The 24,912-nt window shown below is 42.0% G+C and overlaps 1 protein-coding gene across 5 annotated transcripts in view; it reads left to right on the top strand.

Annotated features, from left to right (window-relative positions):
• The first annotated feature begins 2,239 nt into the window (after window positions 1-2,239).
• The window catches only part of Odf2l (outer dense fiber of sperm tails 2 like), a 31,534-nt gene continuing 8,861 nt past the window's right edge, over window positions 2,240-24,912 (top strand). The window contains exons 1-12 of one of the 5 annotated variants that reach the window (XM_050160213.1): window positions 2,240-2,531; window positions 4,432-4,592; window positions 6,048-6,180; window positions 6,980-7,108; window positions 7,633-7,692; window positions 7,810-7,881; window positions 8,733-8,849; window positions 14,946-15,131; window positions 17,975-18,084; window positions 18,884-19,019; window positions 22,054-22,164; window positions 24,554-24,658. In XM_050160213.1, coding sequence (XP_050016170.1) covers window positions 4,486-4,592; window positions 6,048-6,180; window positions 6,980-7,108; window positions 7,633-7,692; window positions 7,810-7,881; window positions 8,733-8,849; window positions 14,946-15,131; window positions 17,975-18,084; window positions 18,884-19,019; window positions 22,054-22,164; window positions 24,554-24,658 — 1,266 coding nt within the window. In that variant the 5' untranslated portion in view covers window positions 2,240-2,531; window positions 4,432-4,485. Of the gene's footprint in view, window positions 2,532-4,384; window positions 4,593-6,047; window positions 6,181-6,979; window positions 7,109-7,632; window positions 7,693-7,809; window positions 7,882-8,732; window positions 8,850-14,945; window positions 15,132-17,974; window positions 18,085-18,883; window positions 19,020-22,053; window positions 22,165-24,553; window positions 24,659-24,912 lie in introns of all 5 variants that reach the window. The other 4 variants (XM_050160210.1, XM_050160209.1, XM_050160211.1 and 1 more) reach the window with 4 other exon arrangements.

Consider the following 24,912-nt stretch of genomic DNA (forward strand, 5'->3'; position numbering starts at 1 on the left):
GGGATTTTTAGAAGAGATGAAGAATAACCAGAAGGACTGGAAAGGCAGTGTAAAGTTTCTCTCCACACTCCACTTCAGTTTGCTTTCTCCTCTGACCCTGGCATCAATGTGTCCCTGACATCCCAGGGTTTTGCCAGGTTTCCCTGCTGCCTCGAGTCACACGGAGAAGCAATGGCAGGTTGTGTTTGTTTTCTTTCCTCTATTTTGTCCTTAGGATTTCATTTCACCCAGCCACCCCTGTGAACAGTCAGCCAAGCAGTTGGAGACCCAGACTCTGGATTAGGGTTCCAGCTGGAAGGCCTGGATTAGGGCTCAGCCCACTGCTCAAGTGGTGCAGGCCTCTGGGCCTCTGAGTTTTCAGAGCAAATTCTCTGACCTCGCTTCTACGATGCAACAAAATTCATTGAGAACTTTCCAAATTCTATTATATTTAAAATCATCACCTTTTCAAAACTGTGTGTTGTACACAAGCCAGTCAAAGACTATTTTTTTGTTTTATGTTTGGGCATGTAAAATATATGTTAGCTGTCTTGTAGTCTTTTTAGGCTTATTTATTTATATCTATAGCCATGATTTTCATGGGGTCTCCCCTGATCAAACATGCAAACATGATCTCTGTTAATCTTGAACGAATCCACAGTCTTTTGTTTTCTATGGAAACAAAAGCATAACCTCCTCCCCAACACAACATATTTTTGACTTCCATTTTGAAGACATTTTAAAAATCTATGTTGGTTTAATTTCGCAGTTTTCATAATCCACTGTCTCCCAGCCGCTATTGTTTGCCTATCTAAGACACCATACAGAATCCAGACGCTCTGTGAATTTACCATTTTTATGTGGCTAACTTTTTATATTATTTTATTCTCTCTTTAAAGACTTTATCTTATTATTTATAAACTATTTTTTATGTGTCTATACTCATTTTTTCTCACTGAAGCCTATGTACCTTTTTAAACACACTCTAACCTGTTTAGAACTTTCTTCAATCTGGATCTGTCTTTGCTGAGCATCTGCAGCCTTCTCAGATTGCATGAGACAAATCTTAAACTACTAAACAGCTGCCACACCGCTCAGCTCAGTACATGGCACTGGCGGCTGGCTCCAGACTGCAGGCAGCATCTGGTAGCTGCATTTCTGTACACCACCAATCCTAGCAAAGAGCCTGTGGTTATCAGGAAGCCAAATTTGACTCCACGTTCCAAACTTTATTTATTTTTGACACTTTCTCAGGCCTTATGTGGATATATGTGGCCGGATGTTGGTCAGCAAATGTAGACAGACTTTTCTTTGGGCTGCCAGCTCACAAAAAATAACACGGAGACTTGCTATTAATTATGTAAGCTCGACCTATAGCTTAATTTGTTCCACTAGCTCTTACAACCTCGCCCATCTATGTGTGGCCATGTGACTAATAGCTTCACCTCTCCTCCTATATGCCTTGCTCCTTCTGCATCCAGCTAACGACTCCTTCTTCTGTCCCCAGACCTCTCTGTCCCCAGAAGTCCCATCTAACGTCTCCTGCCTATGTAATGGCCATTCAGCTCTTTATTAAACCAATCACAGTAACACATCTTCACACAGTGTAAAGAAATATTCCACAACATATTGTGAACGGGATTATTTTTCTGTGTTATCTTTAAACACTTTTTTTTCTATCTATGAAAAAGGGTTGTTCGCTTCAGCACTCCAGGGAGAAAAACATTGCATTAATTACTAATTTTTATGGTGGTACTATAATTTAAATACTTTGTAAAGAACTTCAAAGTGCCATTTAATACACACACAAACACATATTCACATGTTCACCATCAGATCCAACTAAGTTTTAGAATATTATAACTCTATTTTTGACATCTCATTTTTTTTAATGCACTATCAGATCCTCCTCTTTCTTCACTAAGATCTTGTTTTGCTGGTTTCGCAGTTTAGGAAGTATAGCAGCTTTATATAAGTCATTTGGGACCTGGAAGGCACTTTGGAGAATGACGTCCAGAGACAATGCCATACATCGGAAATGAGTTTTTAGTCACCTTATCTTGGCCTTTTTCAAATTTCTCCTGCAGAAAAGCAAAAGCAGAGAGGGCATTTTTGATCCAGAGTCAGGAGAGCGGTTGAGACTTTCGGGAACTACACACAAAGCTATGCTTTTTCTCAAAGCAAAAGCATTAAAAAGCCTCACCAGAGAAACCAGCGCAGAAACAAAGCTCCCCGCCGGCCACGCCCTCTCCCTCCCGCCAATCACAGCAGGAATGGAGCCGCGCTCTAGAGCCCTGGCCAATCATCTACGTAGGAGCCGCCGGCGGAGGGGCGGGGCGTCCGTTTCCAGAGAAGCCGCGGGCCGGTCACTAGCAACGCTTGGTTCTTCCGTGGCGCGGCTGTGGCCACCGCCGCCCGTTCTGGTGACTCCTCAGCTCTTGCCTCGCGCGCCCTGTCCTCCCTCTGCCTTTCTGCTCTTCTCTCCGCACTCCCTGCCTGCCGAGGCGACCCAGGACCGGACAGGATCTCGAAGGACGCCACGGCCACCGCAGGTAGCGGCGGCGGCGGATGACGTCACGGCGACGTTGGTCGCGCTCCGGGGCGGGCTGTGAGCGCGGGCCGCGCGCGGGTGACCCTAGAAAGCTGGGGGCGCGGGGGAGCGGGGGGGGGGTACCCGGATGTGAGCCTCATGCATACTCTTGGCAGGTTAAAAAAAGTTAAGAATTATTGAACTTCAAGTATTTGCTTAAACTTGTATAGGACGGGCCTTTGTCTCACCACTAACAAGTTGTACAAAGTGCAGTGTTTGTCAGTTGGTCACGCTTTGCACTTAACTGAAAACGCTTGGACAGCACCTGGTTTCTGCAAAAAACCCTTGCTCAACTGAAATGAGAGTTTAGTTTATAAAGATAGGATATGTTTTATATTAAAGGAAAGTGTTCCATTTTGTGTAGCGGACAAATATTTTGTATTAAAGTATTACATTTTGCTCATTTAATTTTGGTTATAGAATTGTCACAACACAAAAACAGCGAAGTGGCTTTGAACATGCGGATAATCTTCGTGTTGGTTAAGATGACTTCTTGTAACTTCTGTGGGCGTTTCTGACACTCACCCAGTTCCCAGCCTTGTGTTTTGAGGATTCTGTCATGATAGTATTGCCGAAGTCATTCTTAGAGCCCATCCTACTTCCATTTCCTCCTGTGATAAGATACCTTGAAAGCAGTTTTGAGAGAGAAAACTTTATTTGGCTCACACTTGAAGATTACAGCTCATCACTGCAGTCAAGGCAGCTAGAAACATCCACAACCAGGAACAGGGGAAAACTGAATGCATGCTGGTTTTTATTTAGCCCGGGTCCAGCCTATAGTATGCCACCTACAGTCTGGATGGTTCTTCCCACCTCAATTCAACTGAGACAATCCCAGACAGGCATGTCCACTAACCAGCCCAATCAAGACCGTTTCTCATGGAGACTGTCTTCCTAGTCATTCTAGATTGTGTCTGGATGATAATTAAAATTAACTACCACAGATTCCCATTTTTACCACACATTGACTTTATTTACCATTAAAGATGTAGTTAATAATTGTAGGTGGTGAAGCACATTTTTGCTTTATAATTTGTCTTATGCACACTCACTAATAGCCCGGAAAACTACCTGAGAACTCACTTAACGTACTGATTCCCATGTGATTCTCGTTTTAGAAAGTATTTCCTAAGAACAGAAGGTCCCTATCATTTCATGCTGGTTTTAAGTTTTACTTCTAAATATAGAAACCATTTTATTTTGTTTGTTTGAATCCCTCAGAAAGGTTGATCAAGGGATGGAGTAGTCTGTCATATTCGTTGCAAGTACTACGCCTTTCCAGGCACCGCTTACTTCTCCACGGCTTGTAGACATTTGGGATTCAACTATAAATACGACATTCTTTCTCTAGATTCTAGCCTGTGGAGAGATTAACACTTAAACACGTGAATGAGTAAAAGATAAATGTGATTTCCTCCTTGAAGAGCTGAGGTGGTTACAAACCAAACAGACGCACAAATGCGTTTGTGGTGACTTGGCAGAGCGTGTTCTTCCTTAGCCTATTTTGGCTTTTTTTGTGATCTGTATGTTTGCACTTCTTCTGGGCTGTAAATACCCTGGTGTATTCTCTGCAGTGTGATGTTGTAGTAACAGATGTTGCACAATTCAGAAGCCAGAGATCCAGGGAGAGTGACACAGGATCTCTGGGCTACTATTCCTTCTGAATTTTAGCTACTAAATATTTGCCACTGCATTGTATATAGAAACATCAGACAATTTAATGCAGTTTTTGCAGGTGAAACCATGCCCAGACAGCAGTTGTGATTTTGATATTGTCTTCGAGACGCTTTATACATAACTGGGTCTTTATCTCAGAGGGTAACAGCAGGAAGGAATGATGTGTGATTACATACGGTCCCTAGCTTTCAGCATCCGTGAAAAGTTGCTGAAGCACCTAGAAGAGAGCTACTGAGTTGATGGAGATTCCTAATAGTGATGGAAGTCGCTCAGAGGGAACCTTTTCGTATCTCACACCGGAGAGAGGATGCATCCTACAGTGTGCTAGTGGGAGCCACCTCAGCAGGTATCCAAACCTCATTTCCTAACTTCCAGATCAAGTGCAGTAATCAGTCAGGAGTATCCTCACATTTAGTCTTCAGTCGTTAAAATATACCTATATAACTTAATTATAAAAGTACTTATTTAGCAGTTTAGAGCAGTTGCCAGTCTTTTTATTATATTTTTTATTATTTGTTTGTTTGCTTTACTTTTTGAGACAAGACCTTACTGTGCAGCCTAGGGTGATGCTGAACTCTCAGGCCTTTCTTACCCTGGGGTTACAGGTGTATGGTTCAAGTTTTTATTCTTAATGAAAGCAATAGGAAAGCCAACCAAATCTATTAAAACTTTGTAAAGCAAATATTATTGCCTGGTATATTATTGTGTAACAAATGATTATCTTGTTTTCCTTTGTTTGAATTGGAAATTGCTTGTTATTTGTGTGAGTTAATATATAATAGTAATCTTAAAATGTCATTATTGTCATTATGGGTAATATAGTCTAGTGTCTAGGTTAGCTGGCAGAAAGTAGAAGATGGTGTTTCACCAAATATAATTGTTGATTTTCAGACTGTGGTTTTGAATGAAGGACAGTTTATCATAAGCTTTTTACTTTAAGCCAGTGGTATTTAAGAACAAAATTTTCTCCTTGCCATATATGTAAGATGCCAATAATTTATTTTCATGTGTGTGTGTGTGTGTGTGTGTGTGTGAGAGAGAGAGAGAGAGAGAGAGAGAGAGAGAGAGAGAGAGAGAGAGAGATTGATTTGTGCTGTGTAGCTCAGAGGACAATGCTGAGAGTCTGTTCTGCCCTCCCACCATGAGGTCCGGGGTCTTAGCAGATCTCCAGGCTGCTTGGCTTGAGCCTTCCCCTGCTAAGCCACCTACCCACCCCATCAGTTCTAAATACAACATTCTGTAAAGAAACAGTGCGATGCTCTCACAGAACTTGCTGTTTTGTTTATAAATACTGAAAAAGCTTCTTTAAAGTTTAGTGATCATAGCTTTTTATTTATTAAAAATCTAAAGATGTATTTTATTTATATATATGAAAATTTTGCCTCCATGTGTGTGTGTGCTCAATGGAGGCTAAACGAGGGAGCTGCAGTCAGTTGTGAGCCACCATGTGGGTGCTGAGACTAGAGCCTGGTTCTGGAGGGGCACCAGTGCTCTTAACTGCTGAGCGGTCTCTCCAGCCTTGTAGATAAATTTTAATTGCTCATAACTTATGATTCCATAAAAGCAGAATGTAAGTAAAATGAATTATTATCTTCTGTATCCCAGGCCCACCTCTTTTTCGCTTCTTCTCGGCTCACATTTGGCCTGGACACCTATAGTCCTGATGATAAGGCTTCCCCTAGGGGCACCTGCAAGTCAAATTAATGGCAGTCTGCAGGCAGGCTTGTCTGTTCTTATTGTACATTAAAAAGTTTCCAGTTTGTGTGTTAGATGTAACTGAAAGTTTATTTGTTGTTATTAGCCTCAAGCAAGACATCGTAAATGAAAAGACAGAGCTGGAGGCAGCACTTAAGGAAGCTGAGTCAGCATCGTCTTCAGTCGAATTACTTTTGCCGCTATTTAAGAACACCGTGGAAGGAATTAGTTTAGAAAATGTGAGTGTTGGACTTGAATGTTCTGCTCACTTTCCATCTCATTAGCCATTCAGAATGACCTGACTAGGGACTCAGATCTTAATGGGAATGCCCATATATGGGTACATGATACCAAAAATTGGGCTGGGGGATAGTGTTCTTTATCCTGCCATTAAAAGGCAGAAATCTCTCAGACATGCACCTAGTAAGAGACTGAGCTGGAAACTGCAGATTGATGTGTGGCTTACCTGACCTTGAAATAGAGAAGGAGATTTTCTGAAGAGTTCATTTAAAACTACAACTGCGGACCGCAGAGACGGCCAGGGGTTAGCAGCACTGGCTGACTTCTGGAAGACCATCCCCTCCAGTTTCCGAAGCTCTGATGCCCTCTTCTGGATTCCACGGGCACCAGGCATATGTGGTGCACATACAAACATGCAAGCAAAATACTCATTTATATAAAATAAAAATAAATAGATCTTTAAAGAATAAAATTCTGAGAGATGCCTTTACCTATTTTCTGTGGTGTCATTTGGAGCAGAAGATGGCTAAACTCCATTTGGAACAAGAACAGATAGCACTCTGTAGTTTAGTAGAACAAATCCCGCAAAGCTGTGGAGTTGTCCAGCTTATCTATTTTAACACACCTCATAGTGCATCCTGTCCCCTATGGGTAAACTTGCCAGGGTTCACCAGCACTACACACAAATAATGATTACAGCTGACACTAGGAACCAGTTCCTCATTGATGATACCATTCTAGCGTATTTTACTTAGTGTTGTCTTAACATGTGTATATGTGCTTCTTTTATTTTGTCAGGTTAATCTTTCTGTATCCAGTTTGAAGAAGATTTTTGAACAGCAGGAAATATTAGCAAAAGAACTAGACACTTTTAACCGTGTGAAATTAGCCTTAGAACAACTTCTCAAACAGACACACTACGAACAAGTAAGGCTCCTGTGCCGTGTGCTCCCATGTCCTGTGCTCCCGTGCCGTGTGCTCCCATGTCCCGTGCTCCTGTGCCATGTGCTCCCATGTCCCGTGCTCCCGTGCCATGTGCAACCACGTCCTGTGCTCCAGTGCCGTGTGCTTCCATGTCCTGTGCTCCCGTGCCATGTGCTCCCATGTCCCGTGCTCCCGTGCCATGTGCTCCTATGTCCCGTGTTCCCGTGCCGTGTGCTCCCACGTCCTGTGCTCCTGTGCCGTGTGCTCCCATGTCGTGTGTTTTTTTTTAAAGATACATAAAACACAGAAAACAGCAAAATATATAAATGTGATTACATCAAACTAAAAAGCTTCTAAATAAAGTAAGATAACAGCAAGGAGACGGTCGACAGAATAGGAGAAAATATCTGCAAGCTTCTTGCAGAGTTGATAGCGGTGGAAAATGAGCTCCCAAACTTGACAGTAATCATGCTTAAAACAGACATGTGTGGTTTTAAACACTGGTGTTCCACATCTCTCCCTCACAGACAGGAGAGAGCCCGCCCAGCTTGTTGAAGGACCTCAGCGACAACGAGAGTGAGAACACTGTGAGTGTTTTCCACTCGACAGCGTTCTTTGTGACACTTTTGGCGTCTTTGTATACTGTGTGGTGTTAGCTGGCATTATTCACGTTCTGAATTTCTCATTCTTTGTATTTCCTGAAGAGTCTTAAGAAGAAGGTGCTTGAAAAAGACGCCTGTATCCAAGAGCTTTCATATCTGTTTCAGAATGAAAAGGTAAACGCATTCTGATTTTTAACCTTAACTTCTATTTTGTTAGTATTGACCCCCTTTCTCTTCCTCCCACCCTGCTCTCAAATCCTCAGGTATGAGCACAATTGAAGATGTTTTGGCAGTTTAGATCAGTGTTGATTTTTATGTATCAAATAGAGCACCTTAACTTTTTAAGTTTTCTGTTTGTTTAGTTTAGTTTAGTTTAGTTTTGTGCTGCTTAGGCTACTTGGCGTAAGCCACCACAAATTCTGTGCTGGGTTAGGCGATGGGCCAGTCGGAAGAGCACAGCCTGAGCTTAGTCCCCAGAACCCTTGTAATTCTGGCCCTGGAAAGGCAGAGGCGGCGGGGGGGGGGGGGGGGGGGGGGGGGGGGGGGGGGGATTCCTGGGGCTGGCTGGCCAGCTAGACTAGCTGGTGAGCTCCAGGGCAGTGAGGGGCCATTCACAGGAGCTGGATCATGGTCCTGAAGATGACACCCAAGGTATTCCTGTGATCCCACACACATGTCATATTTGTGCGTGTGTATGTATGTGTCTCTACACCTGCACACAGCTGACAACACCTGCCATATACACATGCACATCTGAGAACTATACATTGATATTTTTGTTTCTTTGGAAAAATTAAATAGTTTTGTTATATGGAGGAACATATTGCACATGCTTTAAGTTTTACTTGGGAGGAGAGATGGGAAGGTTTGTAGGAGAAAATCAGAAGTCACTGGGAGCTTTACCTGCAGTTTTATATGAGAGAAGTGCCCTGCTTCAGTGTCTGCTCAGCTGCAGTCAACTCTGGGCTCTAACAAAGACAAAGGGACACTGTAGTTATTATTATCATCTTTCTTTTCTGTTACAGGAAAGTGCTTTGAAAGCAAACCGGTTTTCTCAGTCAGTCAAAGTGGTACATGATCGTCTACACCTCCAAATTCAGAAAAGGGAGGCTGAGAACAATAAGTTAAAAGAGCACGTAAAGGTTATGAATACCCACTTTATAGTCTCTGGAATAAAGTGAATGAAAAATCTAACTTTAACAGCCTTGTTTAATTGTGGAATTCAGTGATAATAAAAGTATGTGATTTTTGTGTTTCTGTGGAAAACACTGAATGTAAATCTAACCTTCTGAATATGTAGGTCCAGATCACTGCATGAAAATGTTTCTCTTTATATTTCAATCTAGGAAGAATATCTTTCTTTATATTACTAGTTCTCTAATAATAATTTGTAAACTTGTTATTAATTGTGAAAGCTTTCCCTTAGCTTTGGCTTATTCCCAACTAGCTCTTAAAACTTAAATTAACCCAACTTGCTCTTAAGTTATCATTAATATAATTAATTTATATTAATCTACAGTCTGCCACGTGGCCCATTACTTCTCCTTAATACCATCCGTCCAACTTCCTCTGCATCTGACTGGTGAATCTTCCACCTTAGATTTTTTTCTGAGTTTCTGTCTCTGCTTGGTAGTCCTGCCTGTCCTCTCCTGCCTAGCTGATGGCCATTTAACTCTTTATTAAATCAATCAGAAGGTGCCTTAGGGGGTGGGGTTGAACAGAGACAAGTCTTCACATAATATACAGAAAGATTATCCCAGCAGAGACTTTAAATCTTTCTCATCATACAGTTACTTTGTGCTTACTATAGACACTTTTGTAACTTATGAAAACATAAGTTAGACTAGCTTAAGGACACTGAAACAATTGTTACCATTTGGCTGCAGAGCATTCTGGTCTTTTCCCATGCCCAGGTAGCCTTTTAGGGTATTCTCACATGTATCTAATAGGTAATCAGTAAGTTGTTTCTTTTGCTGCCAGTTATAGAAATTGGGAAAGAGCTTAGTTTTGTGTTTAGAGCCCTGAGCAGCTCCCTTTGTACTTGCGCAGTGGGAAGGAAGGCTTGGTTTAGAAAGGTGTCCAAGCCACAGTCGTTTGAGGTCAGAGCCTGAGGGTGCTGCCATGTGTCACAACCTAAGTGGACCACTGTCTTACTTTTTGCCAAAGGAAAAGCAACAGTGTTCCTACCTCCAGAGACTTCTGCAGACCAAGGGTGAGGAGGTCTAGGTAGACCTCAGCTAGTTCTTCTTGTCCCGAATCCAGCAGACGTCTGCAACCTGTAGCACCTGCTTGTCCTTCAGTGGCAAAGAGCTTTTGCCTTTCTAAGGGCATTAAGCAGGTTTATGGAAGACGTAATTTTTTTAAATTAATTTTGTTCTTTGGCAACTTCATACTTGTGTCTGGTATATTCTGATTACGCCCCCCCCTGGCTTCTGCTATCTCTTTTCTGTCCTTTTCACCCCCTCCCCGTCCCTACCACCCCCTTCTCTAGATGCTTGATGTTCAGTTTTGCTTTCAGTTTAGCCCTGGCCATCTGCGTGGCCATCAGAGTCTGGCAGAGTCAGTGATGGTAGCCTACTGAAGTCCCCTTTCCTGGACTCTGTTAGTAGGAAGGAGTCATTCCTTATCAGTACCCGTTCCTCCCAGAACCTCCTGCCGTAGTCGTGCTGGGTCCTCGTGGCTCTGCATGGGTGAGGACACAGGCTGGTGTGCGTCCCAGGGCTGTGTAGGCATCACAGGCAACAGTGCGACCTAACCTGCCAGTCCACTTCAGAGTCTAGTGCCCTCAAATGGCAACTGAGTATGTTTTCTTAGCTCTAAACGAAATAATGAGTTATTGTCTAATAGAAGTTTTAGCAATATTTTTTGCTTTTAAAATCTACTTGATCAATCTGGAGGCAGAACACGAGGCTAAAATCCAGAGCTCTGCTGTGGAATCCCCATTTTGAGATGATACTGGGTCTCTTAAAATTTTCTAAGAAGTCTTTAAGTAAATGCAAAAACAGCGTAGTGTGGTGGTGACACCGTGTGGCCATATGGGGGAATGACTGGTGCGTTCCTTGTGGACTGGTCCTTGCTCACAAATGGTCTTGACCTTCTAGTTTATTTTTTCCCTTTTACTCTAGTGCTCCATGCGACTTTTTTTTTTTTTTTTGTCTGCTTAAGATAGATTTGTAGAAGCAGCTGAAGAGGTAGTTGCTGCTTCAGAGTTTACCTAGCCATTCTGCAGAGATGAAATCCAAAGACGTGTTTCTTAGTTATGCTGGAGAAAGTGAAGGGAACCGTAGCTTTTATTGGTCGCAGGGTCATGTAGAGAAGCCTGTCTACTACTGTGTATCTTAAATTTATTTTTAGTTGAAATGACTGCCCCAGGCAATGAAGCGTCTGATGTGGGAGTGTCACATATCAATCTGTTGATTTCATTGGTTAAGTTATAATAAACCAACTGCTTGGCCTCAGCTTGGAACATAGATGGGAGGAGTAAACAGAATAGAATTCTGGGCGGAAGAGGAAGTGAGGTCAGACTCTGCTCTGCTCCCGGAGAGACCGGACAGCTCTGCTGGAGCAGAGACGCCATGCTCAGCTCTCCCAGGCAGCTGCAACCCACGATGGACTTAGGCTAGAATCTTTCCGGTAAGCGCACCTTGGGGTGATTACACACATCATTAGAAATGGGCTAGTCCAGGTGCGAGAATTAGTCTGTAAGGGCTAGAGTTCATGGGCCAAGCAGTTCTTTAAATGAATACAGTTTGTGTGTTGTTATTTCGGGCATGAGCTAGCCAAGCGGCCGGGGTGTTGGGGACGCAGCCCCGCCGCTCCTATTTCAACAGATGGCGCCCAGACGTGTGGCTAACTGAATCCACAAAAAGCCTGAGAAAGCTTGGGAAAGAATGGAGTGAAGCATGTTTTCTTGGTAGCAGAAATTTCTTGGGTCTGCTCCGCTTGCTAGAGGCAAGCAAGCGCTCTCATCTAAGAGAGGCTTCCTGACTCAGCTTCAGCTGCAAAACCCTGCAGCTCATTAAGAGGTCCTGCCACGAAACACTTAAACGGTGTTGGTGAAAAGCTGAACGCATGCTTTTCGGTTTTCAGCCGTAGCAGGAAAAAAGCTGTGCTGTTTAAAAATGCCGGCTTTCTGGGCCGTCCTGCCAGGGCAAACTCTGACTGAGGCAGGAGGGCCAACTACCGAGAGAGGACTTGACTGTTGTCTGTTGTAGCTCGCTGGCTGGCAGGGACCTTGAAACGCCATAGAATTGTGGCTATAAACATGGCTACAGCCTGTATCTCCGCCATGAGGCTGGAAAGCTAAGGAATGGACTGGATCTAGCTGGCAAAGCCACGGCTTTAATCCTACTCATATTGCTCAGTAATTTAAAGGCTCCTGTGGTCAGAAAAACAGAGATAGATACAGTAAAGAGATTCAAAGATAAAGAAAATGTTTAAATGATTTACAGTGTGTTAAAAATATATGCAAGCTAAAAGTTAAAAGTTCTTAAAAAAAAAAAAGAAAAAGAGAAGTTGTGTGTGGTAGTACACGCCTTTAATCCCAATGCCTAGAAGGCAGAGACAAACAGATCTCTGTGAGTTCAAGGTGTGGTAGCAAACACCTTTAATCCCAATGCCTGGGAGGCAGAGACAGGCAGATCTCTGAGAGTTCAAGGAGAGCCTGGTCTACAGAGTTATTCCAGGTCAAAGAGATACAGAGAATATAAAAGTAAAAATAAACGAAATAGAGGTTAAAATAAAGCGTACAAAGATGGAAAATACACAGAGAATCTTGATACTGTATACTATTATGCTCTCTTTGAATTGTTTGAATGCTGAGGAAGGAGCAACAGCTGCTAAAAGATATTTGTTTATAAATGCTGCTGAACTAATCCATCGTAGAGATTTTGATGCCTTGACTTTGAAATTTGGATCTAAGGACATGATACTTTGGAAAGGAGTTTCTTTTTTTGTTTTCACAGAGGATGAGACCCTGTTCATTTCTTCTATTCCGATATGGTATGATGGACCACGCCCTCCTGAACGGTTGCTGTGAATACCTTCAGAAAATTGCTTCGCTCAACTGCCAACTGAGATGAAACTAGCACACAGGTTATACCATGAAAGACCTAATTAACGACGCCCCCATTCAGCAGGAAGCAGTTTGGAGAGAAAAAACTGCGCCCATGTTCCCAAATATTGTTTATAAATGTTCTTTTACATTTAAAGGGGGAGATGATATAGGTATGAATAATTTACATTGATATGGATTTTGCTTTAGTGATTTAAATTTAAGGTTAATTTTGTAATGTATATAGGTTGTTAATGAATAATCATTAATAATAGTTAAGTTTGTAGTCATGTTAGTTAAGATTTTCTAGATGTGCATAGATATATTTTAGATAGGCATTCTTCATATTTTTCAAAGATTATAGAATATGGCATTTTAAATGTTTTAATAACTTAGGACTTTTCATGACAATGAGACACTCTGCTCCTGGCAGCACCAATCTACTTCAAGAGGAAGATGGGCATCGAAGAGGATCCTTATGGAGTTTGATAGCCATTTGGGCAAGAAACTGCTCTTGCCTGGACTATTGCATAAACTGGACACAGAGAACCCGCAGAGAGAGGACTGCTGAACTTGCCTAAAGGTGAGATGATCTTTCGGGGTTCCTGATTCATGAAAGAGTCTGCAAGACATTCTTCAGGACAAGCAGATAGTGACTGCCTTTGAAATTTCCTGCTTTGTGGAAATGTCTGCTGGAAACTATGGGCCTGTAGGCCGAAGATGGATGCCCCAACGGTACAGAGGAACTTTGGGTGACTGTCCAGGCAGCGAGATGTCTCTGTCATTTCTAGAGCTTTGGATGTTAAGTTAAAGCCTTCTTTTTTTTTTTTTTTTTTTTTAAACAGAAAAAGGGGAAGTGATGTGGGAGTGTCATATATCAATCTGTTGATTTCATTGGTTAAGTTATAATAAACCAACTGCTTGGCCTCAGCTTGGAACATAGATGGGAGGAGTAAACAGAATAGAATTCTGGGCGGAAGAGGAAGTGAGGTCAGACTCTGCTCTGCTCCCGGAGAGACCCGACAGCTCTGCTGGAGCAGAGACGCCATGCTCAGCTCTCCCAGGCAGCTGCAACCCACGATGGACTTAGGCTAGAATCTTTCCGGTAAGCGCACCTTGGGGTGCTTACACACATCATTAGAAATGGGCTAGTCCAGGTGCGAGAATTAGCCTGTAAGGGCTAGAGTTCATGGGCCAAGCAGTTCTTTAAATGAATACAGTTTGTGTGTTGTTATTTCGGGCATGAGCTAGCCAAGCGGCCGGGGTGTTGGGGACGCAGCCCCGCCGCTTCATATTCCAACAAGCGTCAAGCATGGATTCTGTGATGTCAGATTTAACATGTATGTAATTTTAAACATACAAAAGCATAACGCTCTCTAGTCATTAGTTCTTACATACTTAATATTCATCAATATTTACACAGAACACTTGATGCTCGGATACTTGGAATAATTCTAAAGGACAACGTAACAGTCGTCACACCAGAGCAGCTCTCATGTTTTATGCAGCGTGTGTCAGGAACCGGTCCTGCCATTGGCACTGTCCCACTCAGTGGCGGCAAGCCTGCCTGTAGACACTTGTTTGACCTGCTTTGTCAGACTGTGTGGACCTGGTAGCCAGTGATTTATCTACACTACCTGGCCGCGGAGTCGATCATTCCATGAGTTACTCTCCTGGTTATACCTTCCTAGTGTCAGCGGATGCCTTTTGATCCTAGAGTTAAGATTGGCCACCGGGTCTCTGCTTACCCTGTCTTCGTCCTCCAAGCCCTGCACATCTTGTCCCCTGAGGCACTCCTGTGTGTTTGTCAAGCTACCAGTTCTTTTTGAGCCTTTCATACCTAGGGTTAAGATCATGTATTCAGCTGTTCAATGTTGTATTTCATACATGAGCTAGATGATGTCTTATCGTTGGGGCTTTAAGGAAGCTGATTTTTTTGGCACAATCACAAATATTGGCCTCTCTAGTCATAGCACATTAGTTTTATGTATACTGCAATATTTTGAGTTTTCATTTTTTAACTTGCTACAGGAAGTTTTGGCTATGTCACCTCTTATCACTGTTTAACTTTTTAACTATTCATAATTAGTTGTTTAGATAAAATCTGTGTGGAAGGTGGCATGTGTTTTTGCAACATTATACACTGAAGCTTTCATATAATTTAATTGCTTTTATTATTTTTTAGAGCTTGGAAGCCCAAATAGCCAAGTGGAACTTGCAGGTGAAAATGAATAAGCAGGAGGCTGTAGCCGTCAAAGAAGCAAGTCGGCAGAAAGCTGCGGCTCTGCAAAAAGCTTCAAAAATTTACAGACAACGGCTAAAGCACTTTACAGGGGACATTGAACTCCTCACTTCCCAGATCAGAGATCAGGTGAGTGTGCACATTCTTGTGTAAGATGCTGTAGGCATTTAAATACCAGAGTTACTTAGACAGAATAGGTGCATGGCATAGTTAGTTAGACAGTATAGGTACGTAGCATAGTTAGACAGTATAGGTATGTAGCATAGTTAGTTAGACAGAATAAGGTTCATAGCATAGTTAGATAGACAGAATAGGTTCATAGCATAGTTAGTTAGACAGAATAGGTATGTAGCATAGTTAGACAGTATAGGTAGATAGCATAGTTAATGTTGTGAAGCTTTAGATAGTGGTATCATTCTTACCCATCTTACTATAAATGCTATAGAAATTTGCTCGATTTTTTGCTTTCGACTTTTATTTTGAAACATGATGTATCATAAAATACAACATTTGAACTATTTAGTACTTTTGAGGCTTACTTTAAGGAAATGTAAATGTATACCATGTCCTCCCCCCGCCCAAAACACACACACACACACCAAAAGCTTTTATTGCTAGCTAAGAGTAAGGCTTCCTCCATCTTGCCCACTGGAAAGTTACAGTGCATATTAGCATATTAAAGGCCCTGAAAAGGCTCTCAGAAGGCAGTAATGAGAGCGTGGAAGTAGGAATTTCCCACACTTAACCACAGAGCTCTTCTTGTACCCACAAAGCAGCTCTTGGAAGTGGTTCTGAGAAATATCAGTTTGGAAAATGCTGATTTATGTTATTAGACCATATGACTTTATTCAGTAATTCACTTCATTTAACCTCTGTAATGCATTTGAAGCCATATGCTGACGTAAACAAAACATGTGAAAGATATCTTTGAGTATAACAGAGAGCTGAAAAATGGACTTAGGACTTTGTTCTTCTTGACAAATCATTATTCTTGTTCAGTTGCCGACCATTAAAATATTCATTGTTTCTGTGCCTCACTAGTATCCCACCTCTCAAGAACGTATGCTAAGGCGTATAGATTTGTTAGTGGCTTTGGGAAATGAAAACAGACTTGTATAAAAGCTTGTACAAACAAAACAAGTTAATATTTTATAAGGTCAAATGTCACCATTTTAAGGCTCTAATATTTAATTTATACACGCTTGAGTATAACTGGATATTGAATTGAAGACTAGGCTCAGCCCCTGCAAGGTTGTAACCAGGCTGAATACCTACAGATGCTTGGAGTGGTGGACACCAGTCCTGGCATGATGCTCTTGGCTTTCCCATTGAGTTAGCACTGCCAGAAGCCACGCCAGTTTGGAAAGACTCCCGCACTGGTTGGCCGGTTGGCCCTGGGCACTTTACAGAGGCGTTCAGCCTCTCTGCCCTTCATTTCTGTAAACTAGGGCATAAGAGCGCTGCTCACCTTGTGATTGTGGGAACACGCGTGAGAAAACAGATGTCTGTGTCCTCTGTGCCTCTCAGTGGTGCGGCTGCTGCCTCTGGCTTTAAGTTCTTCCTTGCTCTTTGCCACGGGTTCTTTTCCGCTTTTCAACTGCCTTCTCTCCAGAGATGGCCTTCCCTTACTACCCACTGAGTAGCAGCCCTTTAACAGTTACTTATGGCGATGTCTGAATTCTGTGGTATTTATTCCATGCCGCTGCTATCTCATGTTTTACTATCCTCCCTCCTCAAGGATGTCGTAAGCTTGAAACACAAATGAGCAGTGAGACATTTTATTGAATTCTTATTTGGTTTGCCATGCATGTGCATGCAATAATACAGCACAGGGGAATCAAGGAGGGCGTTAGGAAGGGTCTGTGAGGTCTGCGGTAATCAGGAGGCTGCCGTAGTGTGAGTTCGGCAGCATTCCAGTGCGGGGGGAGGCGAGGGGCTCTTGCTCTGTGTCTGTCCATAAGGACAGGTGAAAGAAGCAGTGAGAGCTTTACATACCTAATATATACATTCTTTCGATGGATTTAATTCCTCAGTATCTTGTATTATATATATTATAATAGGAACTGACTTTATAATGTATGTTATAGCCATCTCTTACTTCATAATTTATATTAAAATTTATTTTGTACAATATATGAAATAAGATACTAATCTTCAGTGTAATAAACATTTATGTGAAAAACATAGACAATGTCTTGTACATAGTAGATGACCAATAAATTCTTTCCTATGAATGAGTGATAGAAGGACAGAGGAAAATAGTATGTTAACTGCTGTTTAAACTATTTGTGGGTCCTCTGATTCATGGGTAGCTGGCATTCTTATAACTAGTGAGTTTGCTTCTCTGTAGAGTGTGGACAAAGCCACAGAGTGGTGCAAAGAGCCATTGGCATTTACTGTGTGTTCCTGGCACCATTCAAAACTCTGCAAGCAGTGATGAAGAAAACAGACAAAATTCTCCTTTGTGGATCACACGTTCAAGCTGGCTGAGCCACTGCTGCTCCTCTCCGCACAGTAGCAGTGTTGGCAAGCTGAAGGGCGACCTCTAGACAGACAAACAAGGCTCGTTCAGAGATGCTGTGGAGTCGCAGGAGATTCTGTGTGTTGTGGGAAACCCTCTTCTCGTATGTGGGTGGTTGTTAGCTCTTCTGTGTCAAGAATGGAAACTGAAGATGCATTCATAAGAATAAATTCAAAATAGAAATTATTTTGTTAATTGTGAAATATTACTTAAAACCAGTCACATCAACACCATAAAATAGTAAGTTGGAACTTTGCTGTGTGTACATAACGTAATTTTTATTAACGCTTATTCAAAATTTTCTTACATTTGAAGCTGCACACCTAGTTTCTCCACAAGAAAAGTTGCATGCTTTGCTGGAAGAGTGTTTTCCTATTTACAGTATATTTGTGTCTAAAACCTGTGAAAAAACACTTTTAAGTTACAAGATGAATGCTTTATGTATTTTTAGGAAGCCAAGTTGTCTGAAACGGTTTCAGCTTCCAATGCCTGGAAGAGTCATTATGAGAAAATTGTAATAGAAAAAACCGAGCTGGAAGTTCAGATCGAAACAATGAAAAAGTAAGCAAGAATTTAGATTGTCATTGTCTAATGAGAGGCGACTTGATTGTTCCCTAACACTGCATGTCTCGGCTCCTCTGTCTGTGGTAAAGGTGCTGTTGGTGGTAACTAAGCTGTTCTTCCTCCAATAGAAACCAGAGTTTACCCCTTAACTCACATTGCTATTCCCATTTCAAAGGCAAAACTTATAAATAGATACTTCGTCCCAAGAAGAAGTGACGTTTGTCAATTAAACAAGGATATGATCAAAACAAATTTTAAAACATAAGTGTTTCACAATTCTAAAAATTATTATCCCTTAATCCAAGGGACTAAAGCGTGTAATGGAGAAAGTTAATGAGTAAAGTGTGTACATCTTGTTCGTTGGCACTGCTGCTAAGGGACAGTAGCAGACCCTAAGGTTTGCTCTGAGTTTTGTTTTTGTGCTCTTGTGCTTTATCATGGAAAACTAACAGGTAATTTGCTTCTAAAGATGAGGTGTCACTGCCTCCCCTGATCCTTCCTTTAAACTAGTCTGTGTGTGTGTGTGTGTGTGTGTGTGTGAGAGAGAGAGAGAGAGAGAGAGAGAGAGAGAGAGAGAGAGAGAGAGAGAGAGAAGGACAGGCAGACATGCATCCTGTGGGCGATGGTAGATGGCGTCATCAGTATTGAGTCTTTCTAACCCTGGCTGCTCCGAGCACAGCCCCGGGTCACCCCTGTGTCTGCCCCCTTGCTCCGCCCACCCTGCCTTCTCCATTTCTGCCAGTGCACCCTCTCTTCTCTGAGTGAGACTTTCCGTGCTTTTGCTTCTTTTATAAAGGCAAGTTATTAATCTTATGGAAGATTTGAAGGAAATGGAAACTCATGGAAAGAAATCTTGTGAAGAAATTCTTAGAAAACTTCACTCACTTGAAGATGAAAATGAAGCCCTAAATATTGAGAACGTGAAATTAAAGGTAGTGTGTGTGTGTACACACTTAGTAGCAGTAGCTTGGAGTAAAAAATTACTGAATGATGCTCATGTATTGTATTGTGTTTCATGTTTCTCATGATTTTGTGTTATTAAGATAAATAATTTCTAGATACACAGATAATGTCTGTGTTCGTGTATATAAATTTTAAGGTTTTTAGTGAGAATGCAAAAATAAGTTTAAATTGCATCTAGCAGGGCAAAGCAAGGCTTATGAGGCTGAACAACTCTCTCTTTGTCTCAACTTTGAAACAGTTTTAGCTGTGGAACATCCAGAGCTGCATTAGTTCTACTGCACAGAGCTATCTGTAGGTGTCGTGGTCCCCATATGACACACCATCAGGCCAGGTCTGTTTGGAACCCAAAAGTATGTGCTTGGCTGCTTTATAACCAGAAAGAATTTGTAGCTGAGCCAAGTCCCAGGAGTGACTGGTTTATGTGTGTCCCAGGGAAGGGATGGGCAAGGAAGATTTTGGACTTTGTGAGGAAAGAGGAACCTGAGTTCTTAGACACAGACCCTCCTGTGGCTGGACGGGACTCCACAAAACAGAACTCAGGAAAGAAGCCTTTGAGCCATGCAATTATCACAAAATTCTACAAGATCCATGTTCTAGAAACAGAAATAGAAGTTTAGAAAGAGCAGGAAAGATTTGGATGTCAACCCCACCCCCATCCCCTGGCCAAGGGAACTTCAACACTTACGAAATTAAAAGTCTGGAATCCTGTCATTTTTTTTTAAATCCATCAATAAATGCCTAAAAAGTCCACCAAAATTTTCCTAATGTGAACATAATTTTAAACATCCCTTGGTCATAATCATTTCAAGAAAAGGAAACAAGTGTGTTTCTAATGCAAAGAAAAGAAAATGCCTCATTTCTTAAAAGATGAAAATTCCAGAAGTTCTGTTTCATATTTGTGTTCCTGGAAACCCGTCTCCACTCATGCCATGTGCAGGAGCTCCTCGGTGGGCTGGTCTCCAGGTGTCCTGGCATGTTATGGCTGCCTCTCCCCTCTCCTCCTTGAGCCTGCACCGCCTAGCTTAGTTAGTATCTCTCATTTTGTTAGGATATATTGTTAAAGATTTTTAACTTGGAAGAAGTGCATGTAAAAAGGTTTGGAATATACCTTTTTATGTCTGAAAATACCTTTATTCTGTCTTCATTTGCCTGCCTTCAAGTGGATACAACATCCCAGGGAGAGGGTCTTTTATAGTTAGAGTTGTTAATAGAAAACAATCTGTAACTAGGCTGATTATTATTCCGTGAAAATGCTAGTTCAAATTTACGTTGTATTTTCAGAATATTCCTTTGTCTTTGCTGTCTTAAGGTTTCATACACGCTGGGTAGTGGTGGCGCACACCTTTAGTCTAAGCACTTGGGAGGCAGAGGCAGGTGAATCTCTGTATGTTTGAGGCTAGCCTGGTCTACAGAGCTATAGTTCTGGGACAGCTAGTGTCTTGAAACACACACACACACAAGGAAAGAAGAAGAAAAAAGGATTTTATACACACTTGTAGAGGTATGTTTTCTTCGTGTCTTGGTTCTTTGGAATGCTCTCTCTCCCCTCCCTTTCCATTTTCTTGGGTTCAGGGTACACTGCTGATTGGACTAATGAGTTACTGGCCTGGATTGGTACTTTGTTTTCAGCCTCTGTTCTTATTCAGCTTTTTTTGGGGGGGGGGCTAGATTTTTTTTTTTATGACGCTCAGAACCACCTGCCTGGGGAGTGGTGCTGCCTACAATGGGCTGGGCTGTCCTTCTTCAATTAATAACCAAGACAACCCTTACAGATATCCTCGCAGGCCAGCCTGAATGAGCGGTCCTTCAGTTGACTGTAGGCTGTGTTAACAGTCAAGGCTGATGAGGACAACATCCTCAGGAGATACCAGTAGTTTTCTTTCGTAAAAAGAACAGACATGAGTTTTTGAACTTTGCTTTCTTCTAATACATCCCGATCCATATGTAGTTGTCATCAGCTCCTTTGTCTTACCCATTAGAGTGTGCCTTAGGAAGTTAAGGCAATCCCTATGGTTTTGTTGCTTCTGCTATGAGTAATAGGACTCCCGGCCTCTTGCCCGGTCTGCCTTACTCTAGTGTCTGTGAGGCTGTGGAAGACTGACTGGCATGCATATGAGGAGCATATCCTTGCCAGCCTTCACATCTCATAAGTTCTAAAGCCACACATGGTTTGTCGGGATCTTCTTTCCTATCTTTATATACAAGCATTTAATTCATTTGATGCTTCCGTGGCAGTGGACCAAGGCAGGTGGTTAGCCAGTTTCTCTAGTAGTTGCAGGTTATCCAAGATTTGTTTACAGCCCACGTTTTCCCCAGTGTTGTAAAACCCAGCCTTGATCATATACTGTGTTGTGTGTGTTTTTCTTTTCCTTTTCTGCTGTCTTCTTTGTTCTTAGTGTCTTGATAATGTGATTCTTTATATGTTTCAATATGTAGTAAGCACAGATGTTGTTCACTTAGTATCATTTATGAGTTGTTTGGTCTTTTCTATTTACTCTCTCATATAAGGTTTTTTATTTCTGTTTTTAACTTTGAGACTGGGTTTTATTAAATAGCCTCTGCTGGCCTGCACCTTGCAGCAGTTCCCCTGCCTGTTGGGTGTAAGTGTTGGGTTTATAGTCAGGGCCACCATGTCCAGCTGCCCTGTGAGTTTTGAGTTAACACTGTCGTATGCCCTCCAGCTGTTATACATTTAGTTGAGATTGAAAAGTGTTAAATGAATGTGGAGAACTTGACATGTCAACGTTATTGATTCTTTTTATTTAGAACACAACTTACTTTAAGCTTTCTTTTATTTGTCAGTAATTTAAAAAAGAATTCTGTCCTGTGTACTGATGAAATTATTCATGAGTATGAGTCATTAATTTTAAGTGGCAATTACATGCCATCAAAATGATTATTTCATTGATGTTGATGAATGAGCTATGCTCTAATAATTCTTCAACATGGATTATAATGTTCTGTTGACTGAAAAGCTCCCACCAATCATGAATTTCTTTCTAGAGTACACTTGATGCTTTGAAGGATGAAGTTGTTTCTGTTGAAACTGAACTGGTGGAATTGCAGGAAGTAGAAAGACAACAGAAAACTCTCATTGACGTCTATAAAACTCAGGTGACTTGCGTCTGTTTTACTGTTTACTAAAATCTGTAGATGACTTAAAACACTGCGTTTCACACTGACAGAACCGAAGAGATGGAATAAATATCTGTAACACAGCACATCTAAACATCCCTGAAGACCCACATGCCTTCATAAAGGCAGTCCTGACAATTCATGGTGCTAGCACCACTTACAGAAATTTTAGATATTCCTAAGAGGAAATTGAAAATTGATTGCAAAGGTGTGATGAGAATATTAATGTAGAATCTTGTTAGTATATTTAATGACATCGATTTAAAACAATAACTCTCACCAAGTACTTACTTTTCCTAATAAGTGATGTGTAATTAAAATGTATCCACATGAAATGCCTGGAAAGAAACCTACGAGGTTTGGTGAGATGACTCAGTTGGCAGTGTGCTTGCCATGCGAGCATGTTGGCCTGAGTTTAGACCCCCAGGACCCAACTACAAAGCCGAGTGTAGGAGTATGTAACCCAGCATTGGGGGTGGGGGTAGAGACTTAAGGGTCCTTGGAGCTCCTCTCTGGTGTAGGAGGACCTTCTGTCTTTGTGATGCTTTCATTGGCTGAATAAAGAAACTGCCTTGGCCTTTTGGTAGGGCAGAGCTTAGGTAGGCGGAGTAGACAGAACTGAATGCTGGGAAGAAGGGCAGAGTAGCAGACACTATGAATCTCCTGCCTGAGATGGACGTAGGTTAGAATCTTGCCGGTAAGCCACAGTCACGTGATGAACACAGATTTAATAGAAATGGGTTAATCAAGATGTGGGAGTTAGCCAATAAGAGGCTAATGGGCCATGCAGTGATTTAATTAATACAATTTGTGTGTGATTATTTCAGCTGTCAGCTAGCAGGGATGACAAGCAGCCCGCTCCTCCTGTAACACTCTCCAGGCAGCTCAGCCAAATTAGTAACTCATTTCAATGAGAAACCCTGTTTCATAAAATAAGGTAGAAAATGATAGAGAAGACACAAGTACTGACCTCTGACATCCCCACAAAAGTGCACACACATGCAAATATGTACACACACATATGCACCACAGATATACAGAAAAACACACAGTGGTTTATCTAAAATAGAATGTATGTCCAATGATAAGTTTTAGTTAAACTTCAGTTTTGGAAATGCAATATTGAGGGAAAACTTTGTGGGAAAGACTGCATGTGTCCAGACGCTTGCGTGCTGGGACACAAATTGGTCATTAAGGAATGTGCTATATTGGAAGAGTGTGCACTAAAGAATAGTGATGGACTGGGGGTGTGGTACAGTCAGAGACTGCTTGCTTGGCAAGTATGAGGCCTTGGGTTGAGTCCCCAGCATTGTGGGAAGGAGAGGGACTAAGCAAGGAGGAAGGAAAGTGTATTACAGGTCAAAGCCTAAGGTGGAGTCAAGTCTAGCAAGCAAGAGGGGCTGCATTTAGATGGGTTGGGTGGCAAAATCCAGTTGAGATCCCCAGCTGAAGTACTGCAGGAAGGGGTACACACGGAGTCTGGAGGACTGTGGTGCCAAGCACATTGTAACCGACCTGCGTGATTGGGTTTGAGACCCCAGCAAGAATGCTTCATCTGAATGTCCATGTTGTGGCTTCTGGCCAGTGTGCACAGCTCACCCATGTTCTTGGGTGGATTTTGATGGAAATGGAAAATTATTGGAATGAGAGCTAGTTTCCTTTTCTTACATTGAAAATGGTTTTTTTTTTCCCACATAATATATACTGGTTATGTTTTCTTTTCTCCCTCTACTTTTCCTAGTTCCTCCCTGTCTCTTCCAGATCCGCTCCCTTCCTGTGAGGGACGTCGAGCTTGTTTCTAATTTCTGACTATTATGCATAGATCAGCAATGAATGTGACTGAGCAACTCCTTCTGTGGTAGGATGGAGCATCCTTTGGGTACATGCCCAAGAGTATAGCTGGATCTTGAGATAGATTAATTCCCATCTTCCTGGGGAACTGCCACCCTGATTTCCACAGTGGCTGTACAAGTTTGCACTCCCACCAGCAATGGAGGAGTGTCTCCCTACTCCACGTCCTCGCCGGCTTGAGCTGCCGCTTGTTTTATTGATCTTAGCCACTCTGACAGGTGTAAGAGGAAATGAGAGACCAGTTCCTTAAAGTAGCAAGACCTGACAGTGAAGATTGATGTAGTTAGAGCTCGAGAGAACAGGAGCATAGGCCAGAGACGACAGAGGAGGAAGGGTGTTAGGACTGGACACCAGGAGGTCCTGCCAGGAGTAATGCTCATCAAGCACCGAGAGAAATGGTGAGTTCTTTAGAGTACAGATTCAAAGTGAAGTAAGTGGAAACACATGATTAACTTTCTTCTCGTGCTATACCTAAAATATACATGCTACTTTACAGTCTGTGGGTTTTTTTTTTAAGGTACAAAAGTTGCAAGAAGCTGCTGAAATGGTAAAAAGCAGATGTAAAAATTTGCTACATGAGAATAACCTAATAATAAGAAACAAGAACAAGAGGTTAGAGAAGGTAAGTGAAGAGGAAGTACTACCGTGTTTCACACGTGTGCACCCGCCTGACCCGACTGTGTGCTGTCTCTCCGCCGTTTCCCAAGTGCGTGCCTGGAGTGGCCCTTGCAGAGTCTCTGTGGGAGTTCAGCATTTCCTCTTGAAATGTTTATTTGTGAGAATGTCTTTTTTGTTATTCATGTTTGAGAAATAGAATAAATGTTTTACTTTTTTGACACAGGAATAAAGGCCCAATTATTTATTACTGAGATCTAT

The sequence above is a fragment of the Alexandromys fortis genome, unplaced genomic scaffold (genome assembly GCF_014885135.2).
Source record: "Alexandromys fortis isolate MF-2015 unplaced genomic scaffold, M_Fortis_MF-2015_v1.1 scaffold_124, whole genome shotgun sequence".
In the NCBI taxonomy this organism is placed as follows: domain Eukaryota; kingdom Metazoa; phylum Chordata; class Mammalia; order Rodentia; family Cricetidae; genus Alexandromys; species Alexandromys fortis.